Source organism: Triturus cristatus, chromosome 10 (genome assembly GCF_964204655.1).
Source record: "Triturus cristatus chromosome 10, aTriCri1.1, whole genome shotgun sequence".
Classification (NCBI taxonomy): Eukaryota; Metazoa; Chordata; class Amphibia; order Caudata; family Salamandridae; genus Triturus; species Triturus cristatus.
The window spans coordinates 276998664-277010806 of record NC_140593.1 but is presented as its reverse complement, the minus strand read 5'-3'; the positions used below and the strand labels follow the sequence as shown (position 1 = coordinate 277010806).

The 12143-nt window shown below is 48.1% G+C and overlaps 1 protein-coding gene across 5 annotated transcripts in view; it reads left to right on the top strand.

Moving 5' to 3' along the window:
* AKAP9 (A-kinase anchoring protein 9) overlaps nt 1-12143 on the top strand; it is a 1384828-nt gene that overhangs the window by 1221504 nt on the left and 151181 nt on the right. For all 5 annotated transcript variants that reach the window (XM_085631105.1, XM_085631108.1, XM_085631107.1 and 2 more), the window contains one exon: nt 7134-7353. In XM_085631105.1, coding sequence (XP_085487231.1) covers nt 7134-7353 — 220 coding nt within the window. The remainder of the gene's footprint in view (nt 1-7133; nt 7354-12143) is intronic.

Here is a 12143-nt window from a genome sequence, read left to right as displayed (position 1 = left end):
TCAGAGATGAACCCTGTGGGACCCCCAAGGTGAGCGGGTGAGAGGTGGATTTACCGGGTGGTATCGCAACCTGAAAAGATCTATTGGAAAGGAAGGAACGGAACCAGCCTAATGCCAGCCCCCTAACCCCAGCTTCCTCTAACCGCCGCAACAGGATTTCGTGGGACACCGTATCAAAGGCGGCACTCAGGTCTAACAGCAGGAGTGCCGCTGTTTGTCCGGTGTCCAGCACGGAGCGCAGATGTTCAACCATGTATAGCAAGGCAGTCTCCGTGCTGTGGCCTTTACGAAAACCATTTTGCGTGGGATCCAAGATGTTAGCTTTGTCAAGATGGTCGGCCAGGATCCCATTCACGTGGGCTTCGGTGACCTTAGCAGCCCACGGCAGCAGAGAGATGGGGCGATAGTTCTCAGGTTTTGTGGGGTCGAGGGTAGGCTTTTTTAGGATGGGGGTAACTACCGCTTGCTTCCACTTGGTGGGTACAATCCCTGAACCCAGTGACATATTAATAAGGGCAAGCAAGGGTGCGCGACATGTGGCCTGCATGTTTTTAAGTAGTGCCGGTTTGAGGGGGTCTGCAGGGGAGCCAGATTTAATTTTTTGGCTCAGAAAATCAAAACCCTCCTCAGATAGGGGGGCCAAAGAATCCAGGATCCTATCATTGATCTTAGAACAATCAAATGAACCCGAGCGGTGTACAATAGTTGGAAAGGTGTGGTAAATTGCTTGCACCTTTTGAACAAAGAACAAGGCCAGACTCTCGCAGTGAGAGTCAGTGCAGATTTCTGCCGCAGAGGCCCTCTTAGTTATAAGGTCCTTTAGGACTTTAAAGATTAATTTGGAGGGATTAGGGCTATTCCGGAACTCCTGCGCATAAAATGCAGCACGTGTGCGACACACCGCTCTGTGATATGCCTTGGATAGAGTGAGGTAGCAGGTCTTGAGCGCGGGATCATAGGCTTTCCTCCATCGCCTTTCTGCTTGCCTACACTCTCTCTTGAGAGACGACAAGGTCTCATCATACCACGGGCTATGGGCCTTGGTCCGGCACTTGGAACGTACAAAGGGAATAAGAGAGTCCAAGGCCGTGCCAATCCAAGTACAGAATGAATCATACCCACAGTCGACATCGGAGAGAAGAGGTAGGGGTGCTTTTCCTAATAAAAGGTAGAAGTCTTCAAGTTTTAATTTACTCCACTGGCGGGAAAAAGATGTTTTATTCAATGCCACAAAAAGAGAATCTACCACAGGGATAGCTGCCTTCACCAGCATATGGTCTGTCCATGACAACTGGACAGGTTGGCATAAAGTAATGTCCTCTAAGGAGGTAAAGAACGGGTCCAGTATGTGTCCACCAGAGTGGGAGGGGGACGTCACTCTCTGTATGAGCTGCAAGGCTTCTAGATCTGCTAGGCAGCTCTTGATGGAGGATTGGGAAGGACAGTCAAAGTGCAGGTTGAGGTCACCTACCACATTGAAATTTGCACAACCAAGAGCTTCTATACTAATGACGTCCGGGAGAGCGGCCCTAAAGGCAGCATCGCAGCCCGGAGGCCGATATATTAGAAGACCTGAGAAGCTAAAGCAATGGGACAGAGAGATTCTAAAACGCGCACATTCGCAACCTGGAAGTTTTAGTTCTTTCCATTCACAAGGAAAGCGACGTTTCCCCGCCATTGCAATTCCACCACCTCTCGACCCGCGGTTGAGAGTAGCCACGGTATAGTCAGGGGGGAAGGCAAGATTTAAAATCGCAGTGTCAGCATCTTGTAGCCATGTCTCGGTCATAAAAAACACATCAGGGGAGTCATTGGTGACAATATCAAAGATCTCCGCCTGATGTTTGACCAGAGATCTGACATTAAGGCTATATATACTGGCAGTATTCACCCCCGACACGTTAATCTGCCGGGATGAAATTTGCAAGGAGCGGACGCGAGACGGGGGAGGCAGGTGCCAGCGGCAACAGGTGCACCGATAAGGGCCCCTTAGCGGTGCTACAGGCGGAAGTGGACAGATGGAAAATTGTTCACGTACGGCCAATAAGTCTGCTCTACCGTACCTGAGGGAGGGAGTAGCCATAATGGGGATATAAGAGTCTGCCGCACCCTGCACTTCCTTAGCGCTGACGGGCGCAGACGGGCTTGCCTCCGGCGCGCCTCCGGCGCGCCATCGGCGCACCCGCTGCGCGCGCGCGCTGCGCGTTTGCATTGGCTGACTTTAAATAGGCAGTGCCGCGATGTTCCCCCGCCCGCTAGTACGCCTCCCAAAATGGCGACTAGAACTGGTCCAGTGTCAGGTTTACACAACCAAGATGGCGGTGCTTGCAGAGAGGGTTGGTCGCCACGCTAAAGCAGCGTGTGTCAGATAATCATTTTATGGTGCAGGTAAGAGGGGCGGGAAGAATCACAATCATGTACAGATTTCAGCAATTTAATAAAAACGATCAGCGAACGCGAAGAAACAGATAAAAACAGTGTTCTCAGCGCACAATCACCCACACTGTCACACAATGTTGGCTTCAGTCTTTCACTTGAACACTTGTGATAAGCTACAGAATGTCAGTAGCGAAGTATCCATCAAATATGTTGTTAAATCGCCTAGCAGCGTACCAAAAAGTAGGGGGAATCTTCCTAGCCTGAGTTAGGTCATCCATTACCAGTAGGCCACTTCCTCTTGAAACCCTCCATATCAGATTCTTTCTCCCTCAAGGTTCAACATTTTCATGCCCCTCAGCTTCTAGTCATTTCTTACTCTCGGCCTTGACCTGCCTGTGAAAGACTCTTCAATCTACTGTAAGCTAGATGAGTAATTTAGGACCCAAAACCAAATAACTGATTATTGAAAATCCTGGATGCAGATGAACTTGTTATTCTTCAAAAGAGTACATGTCTTTAGCTCCACTCAAAAGCAACTGTCAAGCAACTATAAAAAATAGCGAGGAGTTCTGTCTCCTGAGCAAGTGCCATTTACTGGTTGCTCCAGTTACCTCTCAAGTGCATTATTGTAATGTTTTCTGTAGTTGGCTACCACAAATTGAATCTGCAAGTTCCAAAGAACCCAGAACAATGTCTCCCAAATTATACACGCCCTAAAATGACACAATCACATCATGTCTGTCACATCATATCTGCCTTTAAGACTTCACACTGGCTTCCTGTTAAAGAGCAAGCTTAACTCATGACCATGTGTATTGTCCGTATGGCAAAATTTACTACACACCTGGATAGCCAAACACCAAAGAAACCAATTGAAGCTTTCTACACCAAATGTTCCTTATTCTGCAAGAACTGAAATCATCTCAGGCTTTAGGGAGAGCTGCTAAAATTTCATATCTGATGGAGACTTCTAGCTGCAGATTCCTTACCTTTGAATTTCCCAGGCATCAGACTGGATCCGGAAGATTTTTTTGAGCAGTATCCCTGTGCGACAGTAGGTGTCATCATTCGGCTGTGCATGCGTCGTCTGCACTGGAAGTGATGTTCGCAGCACCTATATAGGTGCCATCCAAGCACGTGGACGTCGGTTTGTTTCTGTCCACGCCAGCCAGCGCTGATCCGGAGAAGGAACTACCCCTTAGTCCCTTTTTGTCTGGGTTTTTTCCACATTTTGTAGATCTTATTTTGAAGTTTTTTCCTCCTGGTGTGGCAGGGATGTCTTCCAAGAAGGCGAGTTCGCGATATTCAGGCTATAATACCGATGTTTCAGCCTCTACCCTGGATTTCGGTGAGACAGACCTTGAGGCTGTTGGGATTCATTGCCTCCAGTTGGTAACTCATGCCCAATGGCATATGCGGGCTCTGCAGTGGGAACTGAAGTTCCAGTGGGCACAGCATTAGGGGAATCTCTCTGACATGGTCCAGATCTCGGAGGGAACTGCAAAAGATCTGCAGTGGTGGCTCAGGAATTGCGATTTGGTCAGAGGCAGAGCCCTCTCGCTTCTCAACCAGATCTCACAGTAGTGACACATGCATCTCTCCTGGGATGGGGTGGGCATCTGGGAGAGTTGGAGATCAGAGGACTCTGGTCTGAAGTGGAACCCTGACTTCACATCCACCTGCTGGAGCTCCGTGCGATCCGACAAGCATTGAAAGCCTTTCTACCCTCCATCAAGTGCAGGTCGTCACCGCCATGTAGTACTGCAACAAACAGGGATTGGTAGGGTCATAGACCCTTTGTCAAGAGACCCTGCATCTCTGGACAAGGGTGAACATCAGGGCATAACTCTGGCGGTTCAACACCTGGCAGGCTCTCTGAATGATGGGGCAGACAAACAACTCAGCCGTCAATGCCTAGCGGATCACAAATGGCATCTCCACCTGTAGGTGGCGCAGGGTCTCTTTCAACAGTGGGGAGAGCCTTGGTTAGATTTATTCGCCTCCGCCGAGAACACGCAATGTCACGATTTTGCGCGCTAGAGTTTCCAAGGCCGCTCACCATCAGAGATGCTTTTTGTCTCGAGTAGAGCACAGGCCTTCTATGCGCCTTTCCGCCCATTGCCACTCCTGCACAGAGTTCTCAAGAAGATCAAGAACGACGGGGCCCAAGTCATTCTTGTGGCTCCAGATTGGGCACGGAGAGTCTGGTATCCTGAGCTACTGAGCATGGTATTGATCCTCCGATCAGGCTGCCTATTCGGGAGGTTCTTCTGTTGGAGCAACAGGGGAGGGTCCTCCACCCAAACCTATCCAGTCTCTGCTTTCTTGCGTGGAGATTGAGCTTCAGCAGTTGACTACTTTCGACCTTCCTCTTGAAGTCTGCAACATCATCTAGCAATCAAACGTCCCTCCACCAAGATGGCATATGCCTGCTGTTGGAAAAATAAATTCCCTATCGTACATAGGTTTCTGAAAGGTCTTGCTCATCTTTTCCCCCCCTTCTCCATTTATCATGCCTCAATGGGACCTTAATCTGGTCTTAATATTCTTGATGTGTGCTCCTTTCGAGCCTCTCCATAATTGTACCCTCAGGCTTCTTACAATTAAAACAGCCTTCCTTGTGTCTATTACATCTGCCCGAAGAGTAAGTGAGCGGCAGGCCTTATCATCCAAGCTGCCTTACTTTCCAGTCTATCCTGAAAAACTGGTGTTTTGTGCAAGAGCCTCCTATCTCACGAAAGTGCGTACTCCATTTCATGTAGGCATATCCATCACACTGCCTACTTTTTATGCTCCTCCAGGCCCCGCTAAAGAAGAGGAGCAACTCCACCATCTGGACCCAAAGAGAGCATTGTCATTCTACCTTAAATGCACATGAGAGTTCCAGGTGGATGACCAACTCTTCATGGGGTATGTTGGTGCGAAGAAAGGTCAGGCTGAGCAGAAACGGACCATTTCCAGATGGGTCGTACTCTGCATTAAAATCTGCTTCACATTGGCCAATAAGCAACCTCCTGAAGGCTCGCAAGCTAATTCCACCAGTGCTAAAGCTGCGACCATTGCGTTAGCCCATGGAGTTCCGGTCCTGGGTGTCTGCCATGCAGCAACGTGGGCTTCCCTGCACACGTTGACCAAACATTACTGCCTGGACAGTCAGGTCTGTAGGGATGGGCATTTTACCCATTCGGTCCTGCTGGAGTTCCTTGTTAGAAATTGGTCCGCAGACCCAGCGCCAGGGATGGTATTGCTTGGGTATGTATTCTAAGGTAAGGAATCTACAGCTTGAAGTCTCTATCACATTTTCATACCTTCGGTATCTACTTATCTGGTAGAGACTGTATCTAGCTGCAGCTTCCTTACCGACCCACCCATGCTCCCCACTCTGCGCACGGATTTCTAGGGACCGGGCTTTCACCTTTCAGGGTCCAAGATTTCCTCACCAGTGGTCAGCGTTCTTCATGGTTCCGCACTTCTGACGTGGAAAGTCGTGAAAAGAAACTGGTGTCCACGCGCCTGGGTCATGTCGATATAGGTGCCACCGATGTCACTTCTTGTGCAGATGATGCCGACGATGCATGCGGACCTGAAAAACGCCACCTACTGGCGCGCAGGGGTACTGCTCACAGAAAAAAATCAGATCCAGTCTGACGCCTGAGAAATTCTAAGGTAAGGAATTTGTGGCTAGATATAGTCTCTACTAGATAAGGCGTTACTAAAGATAACTAACTTGTTCACAGAGTTGAAGGCACAGCTTTTTATTCTGTGTCCATGGCACCTCTTAATCTGCAAACTGTGATTCTCTTGCATTCCTCCTCATCCTGCCGTTCATATGCCCATGTCGAGTTTTGTTTTGCATTGACCAGCAAGTATGAAGTATTCCAAGAGGGCCTCCCAGTGAGTTATCTTCTAACCAATCGAATTTTATTTAAATCATGTTGTCCATAGCCCCTGTATTAGCACCCAGTCTCCCCATCCTGACATCTTTCTGAGGTTCCCTAACAGCTTGCAGAGCTTTACATAAACATTATTGAGACAAGTGTACCTCCAAACACTACTCAGAAAATTCTGCTACTTGCAGTTTTACAGCTGAATACTATTCAGTATGTTTGCCATTGAACCCTGGAAGTGGCTCGTATCTCCCGTGTGTTAGTGCTTATATGAGAACCAATTGAATGATAAATCAAATGAGGCATGACTCAATGATTGAGACTCAAGTAGGTGGTACCTCATTTTCTGTAATGCATTGGGACCATAATTAATGCAATTGTTAATCACCCAGTTCACAGTTGAGCAGCTCAAATTGACATTTTGTTAAACCTTGTGAAGAATCCTCTTTTTAAATTACACTTTGCTAAGCAATATGTGCAGTGCAACATCCAAAAGGGCATTGGTCAGGATGGTTGAATCACAAGTGACGAGCACTTGTTATGGAGTATATACCATGTGTTGAGAAGAGCTCTTAAGATTCCCAGCTCTATGCACGAGTAGCTAATCCAGTCAAGGTTTTTCATTGCGCTTTTATTATGCGGTTAAAAGGTCTCCAAGTCCCAGCATGCTAAGAGAAAACTTGGACTGGTTCCACTACTCACACCAACGACCTGTGAAACTTGAGTGCTGTGTAACAGGGATGGTGGGATCATGTAAATTAGAAGAGTGCAGATGACCCTTAAAGTATAACATTGAAATCTTGTTGAAAGCTTGCTTGAGTGAACTACTGAAGTAAACCTGTGGTTTATAAAAACTTTTCTCTTTAGGACTGATGGAGTACAATGTGCCAACAGAACACACTCAGATCCACAGGAAACTTCCTGAAGTTGGTGGTTCCAAAGCCCAATCAACAGAACTCCTGGAGCAGCTCCATTCTGAGAGATTGTTGATAGCTGAGCTTAAGACTAAACTTGCACAAACTACGTTGGAACTTGACTCTGCACTGAAATTACAGCACAAGCACTTTAAAGAACTTGAACTTCTCAGGTGCAGTTTGTTGTTAGAAATCTTTGAATTGTCAGAGGGCTGTTAAACTGACTTTCTTCACTAAGCATACTATTTCAGTTCAGAAGAACTTGGGCTGTTTCCTTGCATCAAAATATGTTATCATGTATGAGTGACCAGAGAGTTGCTCTTCTCTTGTCTGGGGCCAAGCTGTGTGGTGTAAGAGTAGGTGTGAAAGATCGGTGAGAAAAAAGTAAGTGTAATTAACTGGTAGATATAATTTACTCAACAGGTCCTGTGCTGCAATTTTTGGTTTCTGTAATGTGTGATCAGTGATTTGACTGGATAGTCTGTGTTATAGGTCATGTAGTTGGGGCAGCATTAGGGAGTCACAGGGATTAAAACATGTATGCAGCTACATATCCCCAATCTAGCCAGACGGGCAGTATGGTGCATGCATGCATGTACATCAAATGGGAGGGTAATGAGAGACGGCCAGTAATCCGTATGCAACATACACAAGGCGAATATGCTTCAAAGTGATTAAAGTATACCATATAGCCTTGAAAGAAGGTTGGTAACATGGGCTACAAAAAGAAATATAAATCCCTGAATCAGGGTCCCTATTTCTTAAGAGCAGGTTCTCAACTAGATTTAGTGACTCTCAGCAGCAAGAAAATGGCACTTTACTAAACCAACTTTAACAGTTGCCTTTGAAAAATAAAGTAAATGCCTGAATTCTGCTGTAACATTTGTGTGCAGCTTTATTTGGCACATATGACAGATCCCTATAGGATTTATTGCAATGCGTCTCTGTGCAGACTCTCTTGAGAAGACTGGGAGGATTTTTGGGAGACTTTAGCTGAGCGAATGATGTTGTCAAGTCGGATCGAAAGTGCAACTGCTGATTCCTCTGACCTTGCTGCTCATTGCTACTGTCATGGTTTAGCCATTCAACAATGATTGTGGTTAAGTTTTACCAGCCTAAATCCAGAAGCGCTGCAAGTTATTTTAAATCTGCATTTTCCTGGTATTACCCATTTTGGTTCTCAAGCCGCCGAGGAAATTCAGTGAATGAAAACCAAGATAGAGACCTTGTAGGCAGTAGGCAGTAGGTCTAGAAGAGAAAGAATACAGAAACCATTACTGGCCTTATCAGGGCAGTATCCAGAATAAATAAATCCCCTCAACCCTATGCTCACTTTCGACCTATATCCAGAACATGAGCAAATCTTTTTGTCCCTATAAGGGATATTTCTTCTTTCTTCTTCTACCAGCTCTTCCTCCCTCTAGTCTCTCCTGTTTCTCACTCCTCTTTTTCCGTGCCTCTCATTTTCTTTTGTCTCCCTCATCCTATTGCACTCTTTTCCCTCTTCCCTTTGTCCTTCCCTCACTCCTCCATTTATCTCTTTTTTTACTCCCTCTCCACCCTCTCACACTCTTTCACTTCAAATAACGCTCTTCACTCCTCTCTTCGTCCCTCACCCTGTTTCATTTTCGCTTTCTTTTACTTTTTATCTTCTCTGCCCATTTGTCTCTGTTTGACCCCTCCTTTTGCTCCTGTTCTTCCCTCTCACCCTCATCGTCTCATCCACCTTGAAACTCAGCTTGTAATCCTAATCGGAGGCCTGAACGAAATTTTAACCAACCTGGACATGGTCCGAAAACCCATTCATCCTCCCACCACAGCGCCAAATCTCACCCAACTCTGGCCTGCCCAGAGCAAGGAAGGGTGCCCCATCAACTGCATGCTCCTAAACTGCAGATCAGCCTCTAAACATGCAACCAAACTAGCAGAAGCCATCCTCTCCCACAATATAGACATAGCATACATCATGGAGACCTGGCTCAACAACCTCTTCTACCTTAGCTTGGACATGCTGGTGCCTCCTGGACTCCAAATGATCAACAAAGACAGAAAAGCTCAAAGAGGCCCTTTGCTCACTCGGAAACTCAAACAACATAATTCTTGCCGACCTCAACCTAAGGTGGAATGAAACAAATAACTCGCTAATTCAAACCCTAAACAACCTCCTGCTAGAAAATAATCCGGCCCAACACTGCTCAGAAGAAACTCATCACAGAGGAGCATCACTTGACGCAATTATTGCCTAAAGCAGTGCAATTACCATCGACCACATCCTTCCCGTAGACTGGTCCGATCACCAGATCATTTTATTTCACATCAACCAATCGGTCCCAACTCAACACCCCACGCAGGCCCCCCCCCCCCCAATGGATTGGAAACACAGCTCAGATCCCGCGAGCTGAACTAGAAGAAAGGGTAAGCTCGCTCCTCCCCAACATCACTGATCACCTCCCCACTACCGAACTCACCTCTCTACAACTTAATTATGACGCTCATCCTGGACCAACTAGCTCCTCTTAAACTAAAAAAAGACAGGAGCATTCCTTCCAGATCATGGTTCACCACTGACATCAATGAAGAAAGAAGACAACTAAGAGCCTCAGAAAGACTGTGGAGGAACAACCCCACCGTCATCCACCGCGATCAACTCCAAGCAGCCCGCAGGAAGTACAAAAAGCACATTAAGAGCAATAAAAATCCTTCTTCTGCTCCTCGCTACACAACACAAAAAACAGACCTAAGAGCTCTTCAATATCATCAAGAAACAAACCTCCAAGCCCTTTACCTCCCCAAAGAACTGTGTGACAACTTCGCCATCTTTTTATGGTTTAAATGTTTTTATTATTAACAGGTAAAGTTACATGCGTAGATGCTCACCAAACACAGCAATAATATACCCTAACAGAAATCCTATGGAAGTGTCATCCGAGCTACGTGTGCATGTATACCAAACAACAAAAAAAAAGGGGGAGAATCCCTCCCAACACCATAATAACAAAAAATACCCTGCCTCTGCCACCCAACCCACCCCCTCCCCGTGCCACCGCCTGATCCTGAAACAGCCAGTGCTTCTCGGATTCCATCTGCTCCATTCTACTAAATATCGCAGCTGGGTTGCCTGAAAATAAAGCTTGAGGTCGGGAACCCCGAGGCCCCCGGACTCCGGTGCCAAAGACACCAATGCTCGGCGCATTCGTGGCCTCCGGCCAGACAAACCTGGCCAGGTCGGCCTGCATTTTCGGGATCCACCCGACAGGTGGTCGGAGAGGTATGGTGCGAAAAATATAAAGAATTTGCGGGAGAATGGTCATTTTGACCGCTGCAACCCTGCCCAGCCAGGAGAGGGGGTAGTGCCGCCACCTATTGAGTTCCCGTCGGACTCTGCCGCGAAGCAAAGAATAATTAGCGTGAACCACTTGAGGAAGGGAGGGTGCTAACTGAATCCCAAGATACGGAAAAGTGTCTGTCGCCCAGCGAATGGGGAGCAGAGTCTGCAGCGACTCCCGAGTGGAACTTGACAATGACAGGTCCAGGGCCAGGAATGTCTCTGCATTTACCTTAAACCCGGCCGCCCGCGCGAAGGCATCCAGGTCCGACCAGCAGACCAGGAGTGTAGACGCCGGATCCGCTAACGAAATTAACACATCATCTGCGTATAGGCTAATCATATGGACAAAGCCCCCAAACTTTATGCCCTGGACCCCTGGGTCCTTTCGTATCCATTGAGCTAGAGGCTCCATGTAAAGGGCAAAGAGGAGGGGGCACAGCGGACACCCCTGCCTCGTGCCCCGCTCAATATGGAAGCGAGAAGAAGTGTGGCCATTCACCCGAACCATAGCTGTGGGGAACCGATAACAATTGAGGATGAGCGTGCGGAAGCGATCGCCCAACCCCGCCCTCTCCAGCACCTGCTCCAGGAATGGCCAGTGGACACGATCAACCGCCTTTTCGGCGTCTATGGCCAGCATCATAAATTCCCCCGGAACCCGCGTAGCCTTCTCAATAAGATGCAATATGCGTTTCGTATTATCCGACGTTTGGAGTTCAGGGATGAAGCCCGCCTGGTCAGGATCAATGAGGCAGGGCATATGGGGGCCTAGACGAGCCGCCAATATTCCTGTGTATAATTTAAAATCTATGTTGAGGAGAGATATTGGGCGATAAGCCCCACAGCGGGAGCTGTCCTTCCTAGGTTTTGGAATGACCGCTATGAAGGCTTCCAGGAGGTCACTCGGGATCGCTCCCGGGACGGCAAAGGAGTTGAACAATCGAGTAAGAATCGGGGCAAGCACGGAGCAGAATTTCTTATAAAAGACAGCGGAAAAGCTGTCGGGGCCGGGAGCTTTCCCCAGCTTGAGACGAGATATGGCGGTTATGACCTCCTCCACGTGAATGGCTCTGTCGAGGTGCTCGGCTTGTGCCACTGTTAGAACCAGCAAAGTGACTGAGTCTAGGAACGCCGCTCCTTCAGAGTGCTCTAGAGAAGCTCCCTTATACAGCGTGGCATAAAACTCCCGGAACGTCTCTGAAATGGCCCTATCATCTGTAACGGACGTGCCATCCTCCCGCTTGATCGCCTTGACACCCTGACGCTGGCGGACCTCTCTCAATGTATGCGCTAGGAGGCGTCCACACCTGTCTCCCCCCGCGTAATAGGCATGTCGCAGCCTCAGAGCCGCATATTCTGCCCGGTCCTGCTCAAGCGCCGCTAACTGTTGCCGAGCGGTTTTAAGTTGCCGCCACACTCGCGGAGCTCCCGTCCGCTGGTGCACCCGTTCTAACTCGCGGACCTACTGCGTGAGTTCCTCCCTTTTGCCCTCTCGCTCCCTATTGTCTGCTGCCGCAATTGAGATGAATTCCCCCTGAGAACAGCTTTCATAGCCGCCCACTGTGTAGTGAGCGTGGTGTCCTGGTTTGCGTTGTTTGTAAGATAGTCGTGAATGGAGTGTTGAATGCGTTTAAC